The 24,840-nt window shown below is 44.5% G+C and overlaps 1 protein-coding gene across 1 annotated transcript in view; it reads right to left on the bottom strand.

Moving 5' to 3' along the window:
• Window positions 1-24,840, bottom strand: part of CEP104 (centrosomal protein 104) — a 177,247-nt gene that overhangs the window by 131,312 nt on the left and 21,095 nt on the right. The window contains exons 4-8 of the mRNA XM_082273168.1: window positions 24,229-24,367; window positions 21,994-22,053; window positions 11,672-11,748; window positions 8,516-8,684; window positions 238-393 (exon numbers count right to left, since the gene is read on the bottom strand). Of these exons, the coding sequence (XP_082129294.1) occupies window positions 238-393; window positions 8,516-8,684; window positions 11,672-11,748; window positions 21,994-22,053; window positions 24,229-24,367 (601 nt within the window). The remainder of the gene's footprint in view (window positions 1-237; window positions 394-8,515; window positions 8,685-11,671; window positions 11,749-21,993; window positions 22,054-24,228; window positions 24,368-24,840) is intronic.

The raw sequence follows: 24,840 nt of genomic DNA, 5'->3' as shown, positions 1-24,840 counted from the left end.
CAAGGTTTTGGATAAAATGACACGTAAAGTAAGCAGGCCTATCACAGGACGTCCATGTTTAAATCACGGATTTCCATGGGCTCTTATAGAATTTGCACACTGATAAGTCAGCAATTCACATTTTCTGCAACCCTGCAGCTTCTAAACTGCCCGACTTCCTCAAGAATGATTAGCCTGTCTACACACCCCATAATATATACCAATGTAATGCATCTGCCGCTCCAAGCTGACACATACCACAGCGATGTCCAGGAGATCATGCAGCTCCAGCTGTTGATAAACTTTCTGACGATATTCTTCCATTTGCTGCTTTTTCTGCTTGGCCAAATCGTAATCTTCCTTCTCCACAGCACATCGCTTCTCTACTTCATAGCGGCCCAGCCGCTCACCCACCTACAGACAATAAAATATTAGGACTTAGGATCTAGTTTGGTATTTGAGAATTCATTAATGTACAATGGTTTTATTTTAAAGATCAGTCCCAGGCATGCTATATTTTTACATTGAGCCAACTTGAAACAATCTATATACATCCTTGGACGCAGAGCCTCCCCAGCACTCCTCCCCAACCTGACAAGGCTGTCGTCCGTGGTTACCACCGTCCAATACAACTGAAAGAAATGAATTGCCTTGGCGTAGTGCTGATGAGTGAAGCCACCATAGAAGAGCAGACTTTTGTGTTGTGACTCAACCGAATCAAAGTGTCCAAGGATTTTGGATCCTTGTTCCACTTTTCAAGAATCTCCCTTTGTGAGGGTCTTCTATGGAACCGAGCAAACGGAACCGCCTCGAAGGTTGATACCATCAGACCCAAGGCCCGCATGCAAGTCCACAGAGATGACAGTTTGTTTGCCAACAGCAACCGGATCTCCCATTGCAACTTGTCCGGTGGAAGAAAGACCCTCGCCAAAGCAGAATCCAGAGCCAGGCCCAGATAATCCAGTCTCATTGAAGGTATCAGGGTAGATTTTTTAAAATTGATGTTCCAACAGAACTCTTGCAGTGTACGGACAGTGATCGTCAAGTCGCCCAACAGGGATGAATGAGAGTCTGCCCTCAATAGGAGAGCATCCAGGTACCCCAGTACGGAAATCCCCCATTGGTGCAGTAATGCCAACACCGGAGCCAGCACCTTGGTAAAGACCCTGGGGGCTGAGGCGAGACCAAAGGGTAACGCTGCAAATTGATAATGCTCCTCTCCTACGCTGGTGTCCATGAGCTCAATCAGCCCTGGAGAGAGCTGTTCCGTTTCCAAGTCACCTTTGAGTAACTTCATCCATTCAGTGATGGTCTGTGACACCAGGGTGGTCACAAATATTGGTTTCTATATTGAGAGCGCTAACACATGTAAATGACGGGACAGACTCGTTCCGTCTATCAACGGGGTCAGTAAAGGCCGGGGATTCTTCCCCCGGGAGCACAGTAGACTTTTTCAGTCTGGAAACTGGATGATCCACCTTTGGTGGCACGGTCCACCGAGAGAAAACCGAATCCGCAAAGGGATAACGGTGTTTAAAACGCTTGGGTACCACTAACACGTGCTTGATGCGACCCCACTGTTCATTGACAAAATTGTTAAAAAGTTCCGGGCAGGGAAACACCTTGCCCGATTTCTGGGATTTGCGGGGGCCAAAAGACACCTGCGTTCCAGACGCTGTAGACTCATCTGCCATTTTTAAAGTTTGTCGCACAGTTTGTCGAGACTATAAGTGCTTCCACCAATACGTGCGGCGGCTGACGACGACATGTCCTCTTCGCCATCAGAATGGGATGACACAGATCCACCAAGGTGGGGTGCGCCTGCGGTGACCATATCTGCCTCAGAATCTGAAGATACTACAGAGGGAGGCGAAGGCAAAGGGCGCTTACAGCTAGCGGTACTTTTTTAACACTAAATACACTGTTGACACCAGGCTTTGCAAAACTGCTGTAAAAGCAGACAGGGGCTGCGACCCAGAGGGTCCCGCAGCCGCACTGAGGGGGTCTGTAGGAGAAATTTTGTCCTGGGACTCCATTTACACTGAAAATAAAAAAAAAAAAAAAAAAAATCGCAAAAATGCTATCGCACCACTGCACTAGCAGTATAGCAAGTCCCAGCCTAACACAGTCTGTCAGCAGTGTGAGTGAGGAATACCTTCAAAGGACCCAAAAAACATTACCAAACTGATGAGGAGGCTTTCAGGAACGTTCTGTGCAGCAGAAAAACAATCTGACACAGGAAATAGAAAAGCACCTGGGTCATGCCTAGAGTCTTTAGTATCTCCCTTTGCTGTCCAGCGATCGTGGGCTACAAGAAAATGGCCGCCCCATGCATTCCTATAGGGAACTATCAAAAAAAATGGTTGCCCATGCATTGCAATGAAGAAAAATGTAATCTTAATGCAGAGCAAAAAGTCTACAGCAAAATGGCGGCCCTCACGGTGCACCATGTGGTCTCCAGCAGACAAAAGACATCGGAGGGTCCCCAGAAGGAGACGGGGGGCCGGGTATACCCGAGAGGCCAGGGAAACCGAGGGGTCCGACTATTCCATGGAGGGAGCCCACGACCACCCAGAGACAGCCAGAGAATTGGGGAAGACACTTACTCACCATGCCACGATATCAGGTGGGCACCGCTCCGAACAGACTACCTGCCAACCGGGGTGGGGGTGTTGCCAGGCAGAGGGTAGGCTGCGACTCAGGGCATCCCAGGTCGTCCCCGTCCAACGGGGCTCTGGCATGGCGAGGCCTAGTGCTGGATTATAACCTGCTCACGCTCGCTGGCCAGGCTGGGAGACCTTAAGGATCAAGCATATCCAGTCCGAAACCCAACCGGCTGTTTCTTGTAGCTCTCCATGAACTCTAACTAAAAGGAAATAAATTACAAAAAAAGGTTCCCAAAAAACAACAGCTAAGACCAAAGTCCCAGCAGGGAACAAGGTCCTACTCCTAAACTAGGCAGAAACAAACTGAGGGGTGTAGCAGAGTATGTGGGGTTATGCCTGCAGGGACAGCCCCATAGGCGTGGTGATGTTTTTTCCTGCCTAGTGTCCTACTCCTGTAGGGGGCAGCATAACCCAATTGTCAAGAAGTTTTGAAGCTGCGTCTGTCAATGAACGATAGAGAAAATATTGTTTTTTTCAGAATTGTCGCTTTTTCTTGTTTATAGCGAAATAAAAAAAAAGAAAAAGAGGTGATCAAATACCACCAAAAGAAAGCTCTATTTTTTGGGGGAAAAAAGGACATCCATTTTATCTGGGTGCAGCGTCGCACGACTGCACAATTATCCGTTAAAGTAATGCAGTGCCGAATCGCAAAATATGGCCTGGTCATTAAGGGGGAAAATCTTCCCGTCCAGAAGTGGTTAAAGGGATTTAATGGTTGGAATTTTTTTTTTCTGAAATAATAAAATATGTTATACTTACCTGCACAGAGCTTCCAGGTCTCCCACTGGCGCTCCTTGCTCTCCCCCCCCCCGCCCCCCATAGCAAGCACTCCTGAGCTGGCTGTGTGTCCATTGACAAACAGTGTGGCTCAGCCCCACCCCCCACTTCCTCCTCACTGTTTGACAGCAGCAGGAGCCAAAAGTTGTGATTGTTGTGTTTGAGGCTATGAGGAGGGAGAGAGCCGAGAGCGCCTCTGTTCTCATGCACAGCACTGGATGGAGTTCAGGATCAGGTAAGTATAAGGGGGGTGCTGCATACTGAGGGTTTTTATCCTAATACAGAGAATGCATTAACCACTTCTGGACCGGAAGATTTTCCCCTGACCAGGCCATTTTTTTGCGAAATCGACACTGCATTATATTAACGGACAATTGCGCGGTCGTGCAACGCTGTACCCAAATAAAATTGATGTCCTTTTTTTCCCCCACACAAACAGAGCTTTCTTTTGGTGGTATTTGATCATCTGTGCGATTTTTATTTTTTGCTCTATAACATTCCCAATAAAAAATGTAAAAATCTAATTTTTTCATCATTTTCGGGCCAATTTGAATTCTGCTACATATTTTTGGTAAAAAGAATCCCAATAAGTGTATTTTGAATGGTTTGCGCAAAAGTTATCACTTCTACAAACTAGGGAAAAGATTGTCATTTATTTTTTTTGTTTTTTTTACTAGTAATGGTGGCGATCTGCGATTTTTAGCGGGACTGCGACATTGCGGCGGACAGATCGGACCCCCCAACTGACATTTCTGACACTTTTGGGGGGACCAGTGACTTTACTACAGTAATCAGTGCTATACATATGCACTGTCACTGTAATAATGACACTGGCAGGGAAAGGGTTAATACTTAAGATGATCAAAGGGTTAAATGTGTCCCTAGGGGGTGTTTTTTAACGAGGGGGGGGGGGTGGGCTTGCTGAGATCTGTGTTCATTACAGACAGAACTGCGGTCTGCTGTGTTTACAATGACAGACCGCCGTTCTGTCTCCACGGGGAGCGATCGTGGGTGCCTGGTGGCATTTGTGGCTGCCGGACCCTCTGATCGGTTTCCCCTGTTAATGGACGTGTACACGCCTCCACTCGCGGTCCCACGAAGCGACGTATAGTTACATAATTTTGCGGGACAGAGCCGACCTGCCGCAGTGTATGTACTTTAGAAACACTTTAAGTAGGTAGACATAAGCCGAGTGACATGTAGTCTGCTAAACCATGGTCTATAATAAATATTAAAATATTGTTTTTCATGATCCTTTGTTGCTTCTCAGTGCTGCTCATCTCCTGCCACCCTTTGTAGCCACTTCCTGTCTATATGCCCTATTCCATTTCTCAGGGCACACTTCCTGCTGGTGACAACAGCGCGCCATACCTGTGTAATGTGAGTGGGAAGAGACACTTGGGCCCCTTTCACACGGGTTCTCCAATCCGGTCCCAGTCAGATTTCTTTAGGCGGATCGGATCCTCCATGCATCCCTATGGGGCAGAGGATGTCAGTGGTGACATCTCCTCTAACACCCGCTGCTATCCGAACCAATCCTGTCCGTGAAATCCAGACGAATGGAAACCCTATTTTCCATCTGTCTGGAGGATCGGATCAGATGAAAGGGGACAAGCGGTCCGTTATCCTCCAATCTCCCATAAAGAACGCTGGGGATCTGACAGCTCTATCTCAGCACAGTGAGAGGAGATGGAGCTGTCATTCGCCTGCTTAGTGGGGATCAGCGGATCCATCCCCGCTGAGCAAAAGGAGTCCGCCGGGCGGAAAGTCCATGTGAAAGGACCCTTATAGTCTCCATCAGCAAGCTGAGAACCCAGGAACATAGCTGGACAGGAGCAGAGCGTTGTGCACCATAACAGGAAGTTAATGTTTGGATCCTGAGGAAGCTAATGTAGCGAAACGCTTTGATCCACAAATGTTTATGTGATGCATTCCACACACACATTGTTTTAGTTAACATGACTGTTGAAGATTATATATATAAAATAAATTTTTAATAAACAGATTATATAATTTTGTTTTTATTTCTCCTTTTTTTCAGGTTTGGTTCTACTTTTTGTATTTTAGGCACACTCAAATCCCCATTTCCAGGGTTTGGTAGGATTTATCCCATCCTGTCCTTTTTTCCCCTTCCCCGATCAGTAACCTACCAACCTGGACACACAAACTAATTTATATTTATCCCAGGGGACGGTGCCAGTTTATTTACAGACCTTTCCTCTCCACACAAATCTCACATAACAGGAAGTACCGTCATGGCAGAATCCCCACAGTTTATGTACATTGATCACATACAGATTATGTACACTGATCATTTATATTTGAGGGGAAAAAAATTATAACCAGCAAAGCAAATATAATAAGTAGTATGAAGGCCACACCTCAAGGTGTCTTGAAGCTTGGACTTGGCTCTCCTGGCCTTAGCTGACCCAACTTTTAAACAGTTGGTCCAAAAGACCTCAATTTCACCATCAACAAATCCTTACTACATCAAAGCCAGGAGCCAGGTGTGGACACCATAAGCCTGACCTTCCATGGTGATTTTAGACTATAACTGTTGCTCTAATGGTGATGGGTCTCGATCATTCCCTGAACCGTACTTCAGGGAAACTGTGTTCAGTAATGGGGGCTCTCCACTCCTTCCATTTCGGGGGGGGGGGTACTAAGTCAAGTGGGGCCGAATGCCTATGACCAAGGGGAGCCCCTGTGGGCCACTGGATTGAGCTCAGTCCCCGGCACTCACCTGTAATGTACATGCGAAGGAGAATGATAGCTTATTGTTTATTTCCCCTCCTTTATCCCCCTTCCCCTCTACACCCTTGGTATCATGGGGGGTCATCCTCCCCTTCCTAAACTCTTATCCCGAATGAAGTGCCTTCCCGAGAGTGCGACCCCTGGGTGCGCACTGTATGCAACAAATGTGGACTATGACCACCAGATACCAGTTTTTTTTTAATGTCTATTATGTTTATTAGGTATTTTTTTGTTACTTGTTTAAAGCTGAAAATAAAGATTTTACAAAAAAAAAAAAAAAAAAAAAAAAAAAAGAAGAAGTAGTATGAAGGTAAAGCATTGCATATTATAAAATGTACAGCAGATCCCTGGTGATAGATATGGAGAATGCTGCCAAGCTGTGCGTCCCGGTGCTCTGGGGCTCCACTCAAGCTCTGGCCTATCAGGAATTCAGGATTGGTTCTCCACAAAATAGTAGAAATGGAAGAGTGGATTGCTTTATCACATGAAAACCCTTCCAAATTTACAAACATTTGGTCTACACTTCCAAACAACCATGGAACATTCCCGACTCATTTCCCCTTAAACCTACATTTCACCAGGGGAATTGTCCCCTGGCCTTCACACTAACAATACCCATACCTGGAGGGAGGTCCATCTTATGTCCTACAAGAGGCTGGAGTAAGGGGGGCTGGGGGGGACAGACAAGGTATCAGAGGGACGGAGAGGTTACCCCCCCCCCCCATAACTGCCCTCCCTTTTATTTCCTTCTCCCTCTTCTTCTCCACATCTTCGTCTAGCGGATCCCATTTTTCTCTTCTTTTCTCTCCCTAATTGTTCTACACTTTTCTCTTTCTTGACTTTAGTTCCTTCCAGGCCGTTACCCCCTTATGTGGAATATCTGCTCAACTGCTGAGCCCCCAAAGTATAGTCTCTGCCCTCTTACCATTTCCCCCCATGAGTCCCGGCACCTCCAATGTGACACCCCTATAGTAGCACCAGGAATTTAGCTCATTGAATAACTATCATTACTGTGGAGGAACGTGTTCTCAGTTCCGGTCATATGTGATCTCATACACTTTGTACATGCAAGCCTTCACAGCTATGTATGATGTGGCCAGCATGGATTTTCTGTCAGACATGTGCAGTTCGTTTCGTTCTGAATTGAAATTCGGACAAATTTTCTGTTTTTGAAAATTTGGATGTGTCCGCATTTTCAAATTACAATAGTACCAAATTTAAACGAATGCGAAAAATAACGGGGAAAAAAAATTTGGACGAAATTGAATAGATTTGAAATGTTTTCTAATTCAAATAGTTTTTAAATTCGAATAGTTTTCGGTTTTCCAATTTCCAAAGAGAATAAAATAGAATAGAAAGTAAAGGAAAAGAATAGAAAAAAATAGAATAGAATAAAATAGAAAGAATATAACCATCTTCTGATATTCGAATTTCAACTAGAATAAACATGAATTCAAATACATAAGACAAGAAAAGAATAGAAAATAGAAAAAAAAAAAAAGAACAGAATAGAAAATAATATTTATAATAGAATAGAAAATAATAGAATTCAAAAACAATATAATAGAAAGAATATCTATAACTGTTTATGTTAAAGGTTGCATAATAATTTGTATGTGACTACCGCAATTTACTCTTGTAATGCATCTTAATTTTTGAATAAAGTTTAGTATTGTGAAAAAAAATAAATAAAAGATGTTAAGAATATAGCCATTTCCCAAAATTCTAATAGAATAAAATTCAAATAAAAAATAATAGATTAGAATAGAAGATAACAATAGCATAGAAAAAAAAGACTAGAACAGAATAGAACGAATATAACAATCTTCCGAAATTCAAATTGAGTAGAATAAATTTGAATAGAAAATAGTAGAATAGAAAGGAATATAATAAACAAATATTAAAATAATAGAATTCAAAAAACAATTGCGTAGAATAGAATATAAATAAAATAACCATTTTCCAAAATTCATATAGAATCAATTCAAATTTGAATAGAATAGAAAATAGATTAGAATAGGAAGATGGTTATATTCTAGTCTATTGTAAATGAATTCCGAAAACAAATCAAGCTGATTAAATTAATTTAACTAAACAAATTTATGCAAATAACGAATTGAAACAAATTTTTTTTTTGTTCTGCACAGGTTTACTTCCTGTATTTGTCTGAACCCAATAAAATCTTTATGTAACCATGAAAGTTCCTGGTGGAGGGGTCTCCCCTGTGCTAGACAAACCGATATAAAGTGTTTTTTTTTTTTTTAGTTCTTGCTGAAAGAGAACACCGACAACACGTTATAAACTGGACCACAGTGGGAAAATTGTCTGACAACGGTTACCTTCTGTAGGTCAGCAATGGCTTGTTTCAGCTTCTTGGCGTAGTCGTAGCGTTCGTGGCGGACGGCCTCGTGCTTCTTCTCATCCAGCTTGCGGATTATTTGAGCTACCTCTGGATCTTGGTACATGTCAAAGGCCAGGTCATCCAGAGGAGAAATCGCATCCGGCTTCCTGCAAACCATCAAAATAAGAGGAATGTCAGACATGCAGAACCCGTCATAAAACCGGGCAATCCGATCCGAACATGTGATAGAAAGAACCAGAAATTCACCAACATAAAAACTGCATCTGAAAACGTTCATTAGACACAGAAATAGGAGTAGCCGGATGTGTATGCACACTTTAAACATTTCCTGTAAAATTAGTTTCTTCCGCTACATTCTACACTGAACAAAATTATAAACCCAACACTTGTTTTTGCCCCCGTTTTTCATGAGCTGAACTCAAAGATCTCAGACTTTTTCTATGTACACAAAAGGCCGATTTCTCTCCAATGTTCTTCACAAATCTGTGTAAATCTGTGTTAGTGATCACTTCTCCTTTGCCGAGATAATCCATCCACCTCACAGGTGTGGCATATCAGGATGCTGATTGGACAGCATGATTATTGCACAGGTGTGCCTTAGGCTGCCCACAATAAAAGGCCACTCTAAAATGTTTTATCACACAGCACAATGCCACAGATGTGGAAAGTATTGAGGGAGGGTGCAATTAGCATGCTGACTGCAGGAATGTCCACCAGAGTTGTTGCCCGTGAATTGAATGTTAATTTCTCTACCATAAGCCGTCTCCAAAGGTGTTTCAGAGAATTTGGCAGAACATCCAACCGGCCTCACAACCACAGACCACGTGTAACCACACCAGCCCAGGACCTCCACATCCAGCATCTTCACCTCCAAGATGGTCTGAGACCAGCCCAGGACTTCCACATCCAGCATCTTCACCTCCAAGATGGTCTGAGACCAGCTCAGGACCTCCACATCCAACATCTTCACCTCCAAGATGGTCTGAGACCAGCCCAGGACCTCCACATCCAACATCTTCACCTCCAAGATGGTCTGAGACCAGCCACCTGGACAGCTGCTGCAACAATCGCTTTGCATAACCAAAGAATTTCTGCACAAACTGTCAGAAACCGTCTCAGGGAAGCTCATCTGCATGCTTGTATTTGCTATTAAAATGTCAGCAGATACAGGTTGGGTGGAAATTAATATCCTCTTTAAAATAACAAACACGTTATACTTTCCTTCTCTGGGCAGTTGGTTTTGCACAGAGCAGCATGGATCCTCCTCTTTTCGGAATCCCCGGTTCCTGTTCCTGGCCCCTCCCTTCTGTTGAGTGCCCCCACAGCAAGCAGCTTGCTATGGGGGCACCCGAGCCGAGCTGCAGCTCTGTGTGTCCATTTAGGCACGGAGCTGCCATTCGGCCCGACCCGCTCTCCTGATTAGCTCACTGACTTTGATTGACAGCCAATGGCACTGCGGCTGTATCTCAGCGAATCAGGAGGGAAAGTCCCGGACGGCCGAGGGACTTGTGTACATCGCTGGACAGAGATGGGGCTCAGGTAAGTATTAGGGGGTGGTGAGGGGGGCTGCTACACACAGAAGGCTTTTTATCCTAATGCATAGAATGCACCTTCTGTCTTTATAACTCCTCCATTTAAACCATGGTGCCATGATGAATGAAGCGCCAACACCAGCCATTACCCCAACAAATTGCCTGCCAAAAATCGCATCAACTCCCCACCCAGCCATATTTTCTTCCATGCAGCTGGTCCCCAGTGCCAAAAGATTGGGGACCACTGGTCTCATAGGCTGTTGCAGGATAGTTTGAGGTGAGGTGGGGTTTATTATGTGTTTATTGTTAAATGTTTTTCTCCCATTGTTAATTGGGCCACCAATTATTTGTCTGCTAGCATTAGGTCCACTATGCCTTGGTAGAAAACTTTGGTGGGATGTTATAGGTTTGCAAAAACAAAAAATGTTAGGGGGTCTAAACAGACTCCCAACGTCTAACTTTTGAGATAGAAAAGCATAGGCTGTTGCCGGATAGTTTGAGGTGAGGTGGGGTTTATTATGTGTTTATTGTTAAGTGTTTTTCTCCCATTGTTATTTGGGCTAGTAATTATTTGTCTGCTAGCATTAGGTCCATTATGCCTTGATAGAAAACTTTGGTGGGATGTTATAGGTTTATGTGGATTAGCTTACAGGTTAATGAAATCACTGTCAGCTATTAGTTTCTAGAGGGGGGAATTTCTCCAACAGTTCTTCCTGTTCATAAGGCTGTCTACACGCCCAGTGTTACCAATTTCATTATTTTTTGAAAAATTTGAATGTACCTGCATCTCCTCTTACTGAAAGTACAGTTTACCCAGCCTTAGGTTATTATTATATACCGCTGTCTCAAGTTACTGGATGGAAAGTTTACCCCGCCCTGTGTCATTATGCAAAGAAGGGGGATTGTCCCAGAGTGTATCTCTCTTTGTGCCTGTGTTTCAATAAACAGTTGATGTTTTTCACCACCCTACGCTGTGTCCTGACAAGTGACTGAGTGAGCTAGGGGATCTAGGATTGTTCTGTTACCAAGCAAGGGAAGCTGATACGATGGAAAAACTCCTCATGACTACCGGGATCCTAGTCTGCATCCATTTGAGCAAGTCTGACAGGAAGGTGTTACTTTTATTGGGCCAATTATCTGCGACCAGTGCTTTTCCCGCTCCAAAGTTGCATGTACACAAGAGCCTTATATACATGCGGCTGCAGGGTGAGGGGTGTCCTTGCTACAGATGAATGGCCCAGTACAGGTGACAGCTGCCTGGTAGACTAACTTAGGTGGGTTTGGACTAGAAACCTTATACACCTGTGCTCATCCCTACCTGGCATTACTGTCATTAGAGGATGGGGTCCAGGAAAGGAAGAGCTGCCTGGTAATAGCCTTCACCTCCACAAATGTGGCTGCCACCTAACAAACCACATAGCACCATGGAAGTGATGGCAAAGTGGGCCTGCTTGAAGAAGAGCAGCTGTAGAATATATGCGAATATAATTCCCAATTGACTTGTCTGACATGGTTTGAAAGAGAAGGATGCCGAGTCTTTCTTGCTTTAAACTTTTTTATATTATGAAGCTGAATTATGCAACATTTCATGGCTTTCTTACCCTGTAAACGCAGGATCAATGCCGCTGTCTTCAAAGCTGCTCCCCAGGTATTGGTCAATAATTTTCTCCCGGGTTGGCTGGTAATCAGAACACAGAAAACATAGGACAGTCACAAGATGGAACCAAAAACAGCAAAATGCAAACTATGAAAAAGTCCATCTCCTCAATTTACAGCACCCTACAACCTAGCGTACACGTCGGATTGGAGGGGCTACAGGCATTCTGGGTGGCGGAGGCGCCAGGGGCTGGACTCAGAGGACTGGGAGGATGTCTGGGACTACCCCTTTAGGCACCTGGTCTCGTCCAGGGATCATTTAGTGCAGTTTAAAAAAATTCTTCACAGGTTCCACCTAACTCCAACTAGAATACACAGGGTGTCCCCTGCTTTGCCGAAGACTTGCTGGCGATGCCAATTTGACTCCCCCCACATATACGCACATGATATGGCACTGCCCATCCTTGCAGCCGTACTGGTCTGAGGTTTATCACTAGACTGACTACTATTACTGTACCGCTTGAGATTGAACATGCATCCTGGGACTTGTAAATGCTTTGGCCCAGTCTACAGCAGTTTGCACTCTGTTAGGTCTTTTGCTCTTTTATGCAAGGAAACTGATAGCGTTGCAGTGGCGGGAGACTGTGGCCTCTACTCTGTCTGGGTGGAAGGCCTTGATGAACTCAGTTATACCATTGTATAAGGCTGTGTACAATAACAGGGGCTGTCCCCAAAAATTTGCTAAGGTTTGGAATATCTGGGTGGAAACGGAGGAAACTACTGCTGATTGAGAAGACGCTGATGCTACTGCTTATTGAACTCTCCCCATTGCTGAAGACTCTTGGGGTGGGGGGCTGGGGGGCTACACTTATTCCTCCTCGCATTTCTTCACTGGTTGCAATAGATTGTTTGATTTTCCCGATTGTCTCTTCTTTGACATGGCATGCACTATGTCTCCTTAAAGCTGCAGCCTAAGATTGGGTTTTAGTTTTGATTGTTAACTGTTTTTTTCTTGTTGTGTTGTTATTCCGAGTATGCTCTATGGCTGTTTTGCACCTTTTCTAAAAAAAACTCAAACAGAAATTGCAAAAAAAAAAAAAAAAAACAGCAAAACGCACTCATAAGTCCAGAAGGAGGGACAAAGCTCCATGTCTTCTAGACCATTGGGCTTTTGCTGCTCTCTCTTCAGGAGTAGAGCTAGGTGGAAACCCTGAGGCAGTCCCAGGGGGTATACCATCACTTCCTGCCTTAGGACTTCAGTTTGTAACAAGCAGTGTCAGAAGAATACATAACTCAACCCAACAGAGGGGTGGGAGCTGTGTCTGTCAGTGAACCTCAGAGAAAAGGATTTTACGGTAAGACAAAAATCCAGTTTTCTCTTTCGTTCACTGACGGACACAGCTCCATGTCTTCTTAGACCCTTGGGATGTCCCAAAGCAGTGTCAACATAAGGGGTGGGTAAAAAACATGGCAAAAGATATAAAACTGGAGCTCAACCACCAGGAACAACTGGAGCTCAACCACCAAGGACAACTGGAGCTCAACCACCAAGAACAACTGGAGCTCAACCACCAAGAACAACTGGAGCTCAACCACCAAGAACAACTGGAGCTCAACCACCAAGAACAACTGGAGCTCAACCACCAAGAACAACTGGAACTCACCACCAGGAACAACTGGAACTCACCACCAGGAACAACTGGAGCTCACCACCAGGAACAACTGGAGCTCAACCAAGAACAACTGGAACTCAACCAAGAACAACTGGAGCTCACCACCAGGAACAACTGGAGCCCAATCAAGAACAACTGGAGCCCAACCAAGAACAACTGGAGCTCAACCAAGAACAACTGGAGCTCATCACCAGGAAAAAAAGTACATCCTAGAGACGCGGGAGCCTCTGCAACCACAGCCTGCAAAACTTTGCGGCCCAACGCCGCATCCGAAGATGCGAGTACATCCACCTTATGAAATTTTGTGAATGTGTGCTCAGATGATCACGTAGCCACCTTGCATACCTGAACCACTGACGCCTGATGATGGAAGGCCCAGGAGGCACCAAGCGCCCCCGTAGAATGCGCCTTGACAGGAAAAGGAAGTACGTGACCCTTAATGAAATAGGCCTACACCACCGTCTGCCTGATCCACCTGGAAATGGTCGCAGCAGATGCGGCCTGCCCCTTACAAGGTCCATCCGTAAGAACAAACAAAGAACCGGTTCAGTCACCGTCAGGTAACAGGTTGATTGTAGTTCACACAGGAACAAAAATAATAAAGAAAAAAAAAATTCTATTTAAAAAAGGAAAAAATGCCAGGACTGCAGATCCCAGTAGGGAGCCAGGTCCTTACTCCTGACTAGGCAGAAAAAAACTGAAGTCCTTTAGCAGAAAGTGATGGTATACCCTCTGGGACTGCCAAAATGGTTTCCGCCTAGTCCTACTCCTGAAGAGAGAGCAGCATAAGCCCAATGGTCTAGAAGACACGGAGCTGTGTCCGTCAGTGAACGAAAGAGAAAAAAAAAAAAAAAAATTACTTTCAGCTATAAAACATATCCAATAAAAAATTGAAAATATCAAATTTCTTCCATCAATTTAGGCCAATATGTATTCTGCCGCACATTTTTATTTTTTTACAAAAAATGAAAAAAGTCCCAATAAGCGTATATTGATTGGTTGCCTTAAAGTTAAAGCATCTACAAACTATGGGATATATACTGGAATTTTTAAATTATTTTTTATTAGTAATGGCGGCGATTAGCGACTTATAGCGGGACTGCGACATTGCAGTGGACATTCAGACACTGACACTTTTTGAGGACCAGTAACACTAATACAGTGATCAGTGCTAAAAAATATACACTGTCACTGTACTAATGACACTGGCTGAGAAGGAGTTAAACATCAGGGGCGATTAAAGGTTTACGGGTGTGGCTAGGCAGTGTTTTTATAAACCATGCAGGGTGCTTTTACTAGGGGAAGACATAGATCCTAGTCCGTGCTTTGCAGGAACAGAGGATCCATGCCTATCCTACTGAAAGAACGGCAATCTGCCTTGCTTACATAGGCAGACTGCAGTTCTGTCTCTGTGGATGATGATCAGCGGACATCGAGTCCACAGTATTCGCTGATCGGCTCCTGCTCTGTATATAAACAGTGGGAGCGAGCTGCCAGTGGTGGGCATTCAAGCCCTCCACCCGGAAGTGTCGGATCACGTAATAGGTTAAAGCGGGGTTCCACTCATTTCTGTGTTTATTAAAAGTCAGTAGTTACAAAAAGTGTAGCTGCTGACTTTTAATAAACACTCACCTGTCCCACGATCCAGTGATGCGGCCGCCGGAGGATCGATCCTCTCCCTCTCTTCTCCGCAGTGCCGCCACCTCTAGTGTGGGCACCCGCCTGTGACAGCTTGCAGCTTCACAGCCGGGTGCGAGTTGTGCTGCGCGATGGCAATCTACCGGGAGGGAGAAGGAGAGAACTTCCGCTCGAGTCGCCTAGGCTACCCGTGCAGAAGTGGGAGCGGATACCCGCTCCCCCTCAAAAAAAATGACATGCCAAATGTGACATGTCATGGGGTCAGCAGTATTTAAAGCGGAACTCCCACTTTTGGGTTGAACTCCGCTTTAAGAAGCAGTTAAGAAAGTTACCAAGTACATCATTTAAGAGAAGGTAATGATGGTTACAAGTTGGTTTTCCATTTATTTCTTGTTCTATCCATCCCAATAAAGGTAACTGGGACACAGTGGGGGGCGATTTACTAAAACTGGAGAGTGCAAAATCTGGTGCAGCTCTGCATAGAAACCAATCAGCTTCCAGATTTTATTGTCAAAGTTTAACCACTTCCATACCGGGCCAAATTCTGGCACTCCGCTCCTAAATGTAAAAATCATATGTTTTTTGCTAGAAAATTACTCAGAACCACCAAACATTATATAGGTTTTATTTTTAGCAGAGACCCTAGATCAGGGGTCTTTAAACTATGGCCTTCCAGTTGTTCAGGAACTACAACTCCCATCATGCCTAGTCATGTCTGTGAATGTAGTTCCGCAACAGCTGGAGGGCCTTCGTTTGAAGATCCCTGCCCTAGGGAATAAAATGGCGGTCGATGCAACTTTTTACGTCACACGATATTTGCGCAGCAATTTTTCAAACACTTTTTTTTTTTTTGCAAAAAAAAGTTTCACAAGTTAAAAAAACAAAAAAAAAAAAACAAAAAAACAACAACAAAACACTAAAGTTAGCCCGATTTTTTTGTATAATGTTGATGACGTTACAACCGAGTAAATAGATACCTAACATGTCACACTATAAAACTGCACACACTCGTGGAATGGCGCCAAACTTCAGTACGTAAAAATCTCCATACACTTTAAAAATTTTTACAGGTTACCAGTTTAGAGTTATAGAGGAGGTTGGGGGATAGAATTATTGCTCTCGCTCTAATGATCGTGGCGATACCTCACATGTGTGGATTAAACGATGTGTACATAAGTGGCCGTGATGTACAAATGAGTTCATGGGAAGGGGGGGCACTTTCAATTTTTTTTGTTTCTTTTTTTATTTATTTATTTATTTATTTTTTTACACCTTTCCCTTAAAAATAACTTTTATTCGTATTACAAGGAAAGTAAACGTTCTTTAGGAATAGTGAAGGACGGGTCCTCTTTATGGAGAGATCTGGGGTCAATAAGACCTCACATCTCTCCTCCAGGCTGGAAAGCCTGAGATCAAGGAAAAAAAAAAAAAAAAAAGGAAAAATAAAAATAAAAAACACAATCTTGGCTTTCCAGCTGAGAGCACGGCAATATTTACACTGCCAGGCAGGACGTGACGTCATAACGTAGCGCTCAGCCCTCCGAGAATCATAGAGACTGCAGGGGATCATGTGATCCTCTGTATTCTCTATGGTGAATTTATGCTGCCGGCGGATTCTTTTCCAGGCTCGCCGATCGCACGGGTGAGCCGGTAGAAGCACCGGAGGGCCCCGGGAGGGGCTGAACAGCCGCTTTGATTGCAGGGAATTGCCGACAGAAAAACAAAATGATATCTGAATGATGCCGGCAGCTGCACCGTCATTCAGATATCTCCACTCAAAGCCCAGGACTTCATATGATGTACTGTGGTAGGGAAGTGGTTAACTGAACAAGCTGAAGTTAGAAGCTGATTGGCTGCCATGCACAGCTGCATCCAGATTTTGCACTCCCTGCGGCTGCATGAACACAGTCACTGCTCACAATGTAACAGCCGGGAATGCATGGCTGTCAAATTGGTAGAATCATCTGTTTCTTTACAGCCGCTGCGTCTCAATTGACATGATTGGGACTGACTGCAGGAGAATGTATAGAACACCTGTACACCCCCGTGCAGGTAAACACCCACCCTCGCATGGGTATATGCTATAAACCGCGGACATGAAATCTGAACAAAGCATATCCCTCTATAGGATGTACTTGTGTCAGTCCAGAACACTGAGTGTCGTTTCTGTCTTCTGCCTCCTTCCTCTGCCATCTGCATGAGTCACATCTGACAAGTTTTTCTGACACCAAGAGAAAAATGGTGACAAGGGATGAGCTCCAGCACAGTCTGTGATTTACAACCTCAGCTCTGTGGCCTGTGTGGGGGGGGGGGGGGGGGGTGTCCCTTCCATTCAAACAGCTCTTCCCCTGTTTTCTGAAAGCTCAGATGAGCTTTATAAATTCTGGAATTTGAACAGCTGTAGAAGAAATAGGGCTGCAGATAAAACAGCTACAACTTATGTAGGAGGGTTTGTTTCATCTCTGTATTATCTGAGGTCGGTCACTTCCCTGGGTATATGGAAGGTTTACAACCACTTTAACCACCTCCCACCCGTGCCATTGTAAATATACGGCCGGGTGGGAGTCTCCTCCTTCTGATCGGACGTTCCGGAACGTCCTTCAGAAGGAGAGAGATGGCGCCACCGCGGGCATGCGCAGCGGCGCGATCTCGATGTGCCTGTGTCCCTAGGACACAGAGGGACAAGACTCGGCAGGAGGGCCCTGTGATTGGCCCTCCTGATCACATGACGGCTGTGTCCAATCACAGCCGTCATGTAATGTCAATACAGCCGTTGTAACGGCTTCGATCTCTTCTCCTCCTGACAGATCCTGTCAGAGAAGAGAAGAGGATCGATTCTGCAGCTGGGGTGATCAGTGAGTATTTCTAATTACTCACTGATCACAGGGGGGTCTGTGCTGGTAATCAGAGGATTGATTACCAGTGCAGCCCTGGGGGGGAGGGGGTGCCACTAGAGCCACCAGGGATGCCCACCCATGACCACCAGGGATGCCCACCATGGCCACCAGGGATGGCAAACAGGGCTCAGAGAGCCTGCCAGTGGTGCCCCCTATCAGTGCTGCCCACCAATGCGATCTATCAGTGCTGCCCACCAGTGCCCGTTATTGCCATCTATCAGTGCCGCCCACCAGTGCCCATTATTGCCCACCAGTGCTGCCTATTAGTGCCCATCAGTGCCCCCATCAGTGCCGATCAGTGCCACCTATCAGTGCCGCCTATCAGTGCCCATCAGTGCTGCATATCAGTGCTACCTATCAGTGCTATCAGTGCCACATATCAGTGCCCATCAGTGCTGCATATCAGTGCTGCATATCAGTGCCACCCCATCAGTGTCTCCTCATCAGTGCGGCGTCATCAGTGCAGGAAAAAACGTATCTATTTACAAAATTTTATAACCTAAACAAAAAAATTTTTTTTTTTTCAAAATTTTCGGTCTTTTTTTATTTGTGCACCAAAAAAGAAAAAACCTGGCGGTGATCAAATACCACCAAAAGAAAGCTGTATTTGTGGGGAAAAAAATGACACAAATTTGGTTTAGGTACAGTGTTGCATGACCGCGCAATTGTCATACAAAATGCAACAGCGCTGAAAGCTGAAAATTGGTCTGGGAAGGAAGGGGGTGAAAGTGCCCTGTATTGAGGTGGTTAAGTAAAGCTGTGTGAAGAAGGCCTTACCGACAAGTCCTGAGGCACATTACCAAGTTACAAAATACTGCCTAGGGCTAATAAAGGATAGCTGGCAGTTGTAGTGGATAATACAGGGAAGTAATTCACCAATAACAGTTGTGTTCTTTATAGTCCAATGATTGAGGTCTAGGATGGTGACTACTATAGCAAAAAAACTAAAAGATGTCCCTGAGTGAGCAGTGGGTGCAAATCACCTAATGATATTCATACCATACGGTCAAATTAGACCGGGGAGCCCAGCAACTGATCAAGGATGATCAAGCAAAAAAATTAGAGAAGTTGCAACATATGGCTCAACACTGGTATATGAAAAACTAAAAGTTCTTTATTGAGGAAAAATACATAAAAAAATCACAAAACACTGACAGTGCCTATAGAAAAAGATGGAACCTGTGAAATCTCTCACACATTGACACTCGTCCGTACTCAATAAAACACATTTGGAACTCTAGTGACGCTCCGCCCAACACCCCTCTCCCTCCAGTGCCAGAAATGTGAAGAAGGCTTCTATCCGGTTCTCAGATGGTTGTTGACCTTGGACCTATGATGGGGTACACAAGAGGGGGGGACTCCAGCCTTGTATCAGAGAACACTATATACCTGTAGCACATTGGAACAATTGAGGACTTATGTATGAGTCTAAATGGGGGGGCCTGAACACCGGTATATAGCCAGATGCAATGTCTCAACATTGTAGAATTGTGGCCACCCATGACCAACACAGGAATCTGTAGATGGTATACAAGATAGTTGAAAATACCTCCAGGTGGAGCATAGGGTGCACTCAATGCATGGAATCACCTTATCACAGCAGCCAAGTCCGCCGTATTGATTGTGCATGAAACCCCATAAAGTCCATGTAATTGCAGTTGGCTCAAAATGAGTGAGCTATATATCTGGCTTATCACAGCTCATTTTTTCCTTTTTGGCCCTGCATGCAACTCAGGACACTAAAGCCCCGTACACACGCACCGATTGTCGGCCGAACGATCGGCCGTCTTTTGTCCAGGGTTGTTGTGTTGGTTGAAATGTGCTCTAGACTGCACACGAATTTGTCGGCCAACAACAACCAACTTCAGAAGTGATGTCATGTGATGGTTGACTTTCCCTGTGTTTTTTCTTCTCTGAGCATGCCCAGACGCCGCTCCTAGTAGACGTCCTTCGACGAAACCGGTAGGGCGGAGTCTTTGACGTCATTCGTCATTTCCGGCACCCGGAGCCAGAGCCGTGGAACGCGGAAGCTTCCCGGCGAACACACCACTGATCGCGGACAGCCTGCATCTTCCCTGTGAGTCTCTACATTTTTCTTTTACATGTTTTTTTGGATATGGTACCTAGGGGTCTCCTTCTCTTCATTTCGAGGACCACACGATCCACCAGGGAATTAGAAGGAACGCTGAAACCCCCAAACGGTACCCTCCTGCAGCAAAGCCATATCAGGTCGTATAGCAGGGTGCGACACCTAGCGCTCACGCTGGTGGTTGCAACCCAAAGCCACCCCATTCATTTCTCTTTGAATTTTTCCACAAGGAAATTAATTCTATCATCCATGTTCGTTTTTTGCTCATAGTAGCACTTATTATTTAATTATCTTTATTTCTCACTGGGCACAATCACCTTTACTTTATTGTGAGAATGGTTATACACTTCACTTGGTATTCCTAATTTTTAATAAAAATCACTACCTTGCTTCAGCTTTGTGTCTTCCTTACACTAGCACTTTTGCACCTTATTATTGCACAATTTAAAGCATGGTTGTCCAACCTTTTGGCTTCTCTGGGCCACATTGAGTGTAGAGAAATTTTCTTGGGCCGCATATAAAATATATACTATAGTTAAGGTATATAAGTAATAAAACACTGCCGCGCCCTTCCCGCGCTGACGCCCCCCCCAGCACTAATTTAGCACAACTAGAGGATGATCCCTTCCAAGCAGTGCTTTAAGTGCGCCGGTATGCACTGGTACTCAGTACCGCCACTTCCAAATATGGCTCTTGAGCATACCGCCACCTCTTCGTGCGCCTTAGCATACCAGTACGCTCATTTTGGACATCTTCGCCCTCAATCCCCCCCCCCCAAGAATATTTCCCACTCCAGAGCCAGACTAGTCACCACCAGTGAGTCCCCCTGCTCCGGAGTCCCAGCCCAGGCCAGGGGGGGGGGGGGTGCTCTGTGGGGACCCTGCTGTGGGGTGGAAAAAATTTATAGGCTATAATAGAGTACCAGCACCTCTTTTGGGCCACTTAAAGCACTGCTTCCAAGGCAACCTCTGCCTACAGTTAGTTGGAAGCCGCTATGGCTGTGCCCCAGACCCGACTTTCTTCCTCCCGAGCAAAAAAATTTTAAAAAAATTGTCAGGGGTCAGAGGGCCGCATTGCCTGTGGTTCTGGGCCGCATGCGGTTCCCGGGCCGCAGGTTGGACATGCCTGATTTAAAGGCACAAGGTATAGATATATTTCTTACCATAACCGGTCTCTGTAAAACAAACTGTAAGGCACTTTACAAATTAAATAAATTGTGAATCACGTCTGCACCTCACAAATTAATTAATTTAATTATTCATAGCATTTTAAGTGTTATTTTTTTATATACCACTACTCACGCTAGTAATGCATTATTATTGCTAAACCCTTTAAAAACACGGTAGCGCCGTTCACAACCTCACTTGCACATATTCCATTTTCTAACCCTTTTTTGGGTTTGGTTGTTGGCAGCTTACACCGCAATTCTTAAACCTGCATTCACTGTACAGTCCATAGCGCTGGTCACCCTTGTCTTAATTAATCGGCCGTTCTGTTGTTGGCCAACAAAAATTTTATAGCATGCACACCAGGTTTTGTTCGGCCGTAAAGTCGCAGTCAGTTGTCGGAAGCATCATACTAACAAGCCGACAATCGGCTGATCGGACGTTGGCAGAACATTTACGGCCGACAATCGGTACGTGTGTACGGGCCTTTAGACCACGGTCTCACCCTGATCAGGCTCACTCCAAAGTTCATATAGTAAGAACTCAGATTCAAGGTAGGTCACTAGCCAGTAGGTAAAAGGCAGTCCCGTCAGCAATTTGTTCAGAGAAGATATAATCTGCCCTGACCTTTCCGGTATGGCAATAATACGTTGACTCAAAGTCTCTTACCAGGTCAGTTCAGGGAAGACCGTTGTGGCTGCTTTCTAAAGTTAATCTGTCTGTTAAGTAGATCTGTAAGATCTGTCTAAAAAGTCGTATCTTCCAACCACAATGTAATGTCTATGGGCATCTTTACTTCTATATTCACATACCATTCACACCATCATTCACCCAAAACATCACACGCATGGTCAGAATATTTACCAGGTTTTCTTCATTATTGTCCACCGGGTCACCAATAATATTGATTGCAATAAGGGCGACCTATGAAAGAAACAAAGAGAATTTTATTGATTAATGGAAGCCACACCCCAGAATCTCTCCTCCATACAGCTGTCAGTAAAACAGTTGCATCAACATTGTTCCCGCCCAGGGACCGCCCCTCTAACGCGCTTCACCAATGAAGGCCAGATCACAGGGAGAACGATACTGAGGATATTCGACCACACAGCCTATAACAATAATTAGACAGGGCAACAGTCAGGTCACAACACCCAATAATAACCCAATGGGACTCTACATGGGTACACAGCTAGTCAGGATAAAAAAGACACAAGTCCATCCATGTCCACCAATAAAAAGGGGAAAACAAAAATAAATAAATAACAAAATACATTCCTATAGTTTGTACCCAGTTATTTAGAAAACAGGTATTTTTTAAAGCAATTTACTGAACTGGCCAGAACCAGCTCTGGAGGGAGTCTATTCCACATTTTCACAGCTCTTACTGTGAAGAAACCTTTCCATATTTGGAGACTAAATATGTTTTCCTCTAGACATAAAGAGCGCCCCCTTGTCCTCTGTGATGACCTTAACGTGAATAATTTAATACCAAGTTCACTATAAGGACCCCTTATGTATTTATACATGGTGATCATATCCCCCCTTATGTATTTATACATGGTGATCATATCCCCCCTTATGTATTTATACATGAGATCATATCCCCCCTTATGTATTTATACATGGAGATCATATCCCCCCTTATGTATTTATACATGGAGATCATATCCCCCCTTATGTATTTATATATGGAGATCATATCCCCCCTTATGTATTTATACATGTTGATCATATCCCCCCTTATGTATTTATACATAGAGATCATATCCCCCCTTATGTATTTATACATGGAGATCATATCCTCCCCTTATGTATTTATACATGGAGATCATATCCCCCTTATGTATTTATACATGGAGATCATATCCCCCCTTATGTATTTATACATGGAGATCATATCCCCCCTTATGTATTTATACATGGTGATCATATCCCCCCTTATGTATTTATACATGGTGATCATATCCCCCCTTATGTATTTATACATGGTGATCATATCCCCCCTTATGTATTTATACATGGAGATCATATCCCCCCTTATGTATTTATACATGGAGATCATATCCCCCCTTATGTATTTATACATGGTGATCATATCCCCCCTTATTTATTTATACATGGTGATCATATCCCCCCTTATGTATTTATACATGGAGATCATATCCCCCCTTATGTATTTATACATGGAGATCACATCCCCCTTATGTATTTATACATGGAGATCATATCCCCCCTTATGTATTTATACATGGAGATCATATCCCCCCTTATGTACTTATACATGGAGATCATATCCCCCCTTATGTACTTATACATGGAGATCATATCCCCCCTTATGTATTTATACATGGAGATCATATCCCCCCTTATTTATTTATACATGGAGATCATATCCCCCCTTATGTATTTATACATGGAGATCATATCCCCCCTTATGTATTTATACATGGAGATCATATCCCCCCTTATGTACTTATACATGGAGATCATATCCCCCCTTATGTACTTATACATGGAGATCATATCCCCTCTTTTTTAATTTTTTATTTAAAAATAAAACCCCAGTGGTGATTAAAAACCACCAAAAGAAAGCTCTAATTGTGTGAAGAAAAAAATATTAAATTCTCATATGGGTACAGTGTAGCATGACCGCACAATTGTCATTCAAAGTGCAACAGCGCTGAAAGCTGAAAATTGGCCTGGGCAGGAAGGGGAGTAAAAATGCCTTGTATGGGGGGGGGGGGGGCAGGAAGGCGGTGAAGGTGCCTGTATGGGGGGGGGGGGCAGGAAGGTGGTGAAAGTGCCGGGTATTGAAGTGATTATTCTCCGCTTCTCAATAGAGGATGAATTCAGTTCCCCTAAACTTTCCTCATACTCTTGTAGGACAAAAACGGGCGGTGCTGATCACAGTAACCAATCAGATGATCAGATCAGGTTTTGCTGATATACTGCAGTGCAGGTAATTAATAAATAGAAGAATGTGAGTGGGTGGAGAATGTGAGTGAGTGGGTGGAGAATGTGAGTGGGTGGAGAATGTGAGTGGGTGGAGAATGTGAGTGGGTGGAGAATGTGAGTGGGTGGAGACTGGGGAGTTACCTGGTTGTAGAGATTATATCTGTTGGCGTAGTTCTTATGGAAGATGACTTTGAGATATTGCCCCACCGCATCCACATAGACAGACTTCAGCTCTCTGGCCTTGTATCCGGTCTTCTCATTATCAGACAGAGCGACGTACCTGAAACAAGAAGAGATCTGAATTACGTGGATCCCCTGCTGGAGATGGGGGCGATTATGACATACAAGCCGCCATTGAGATGCAGGGAATTCTCCTGAAGAGATGACATTGGGAGAACCGTTACTGTGCGATTTACCGGCTCCGCCTTTAAAAGCTGAGATTTCAATCACAGGTGGTGCTCTGAGTCACCCGCTGGGTTCTTCGGTCTCTGGGGGAAGCAGCTTTGAGACCTCCCTGCCACAGTACTCAGCTTTGGTCCCACTTACTTCTGAAGAGGTTCCTTCTACAATGGAGATATGAGGATTTTGATTGTCCTATCAGCACTGAATAGAAATAGAGCCGGAGAAGCAGGACCCCCATCACTGTGATAGATACAAAGATCTTACATCTCCTAAACCCCAATTCCCACCTCTCATTCCCATCACCTGAACCCCAATTCCCACCTCTCATTCCCGTCACATGATCCCCAATTC

This window comes from Pelophylax lessonae (assembly GCF_965119305.1).
Source record: "Pelophylax lessonae genome assembly, chromosome: 12".
In the NCBI taxonomy this organism is placed as follows: domain Eukaryota; kingdom Metazoa; phylum Chordata; class Amphibia; order Anura; family Ranidae; genus Pelophylax; species Pelophylax lessonae.
Note: the sequence above shows the minus strand (reverse complement) of the source record. Positions and strands in the feature narration are given on the sequence as shown.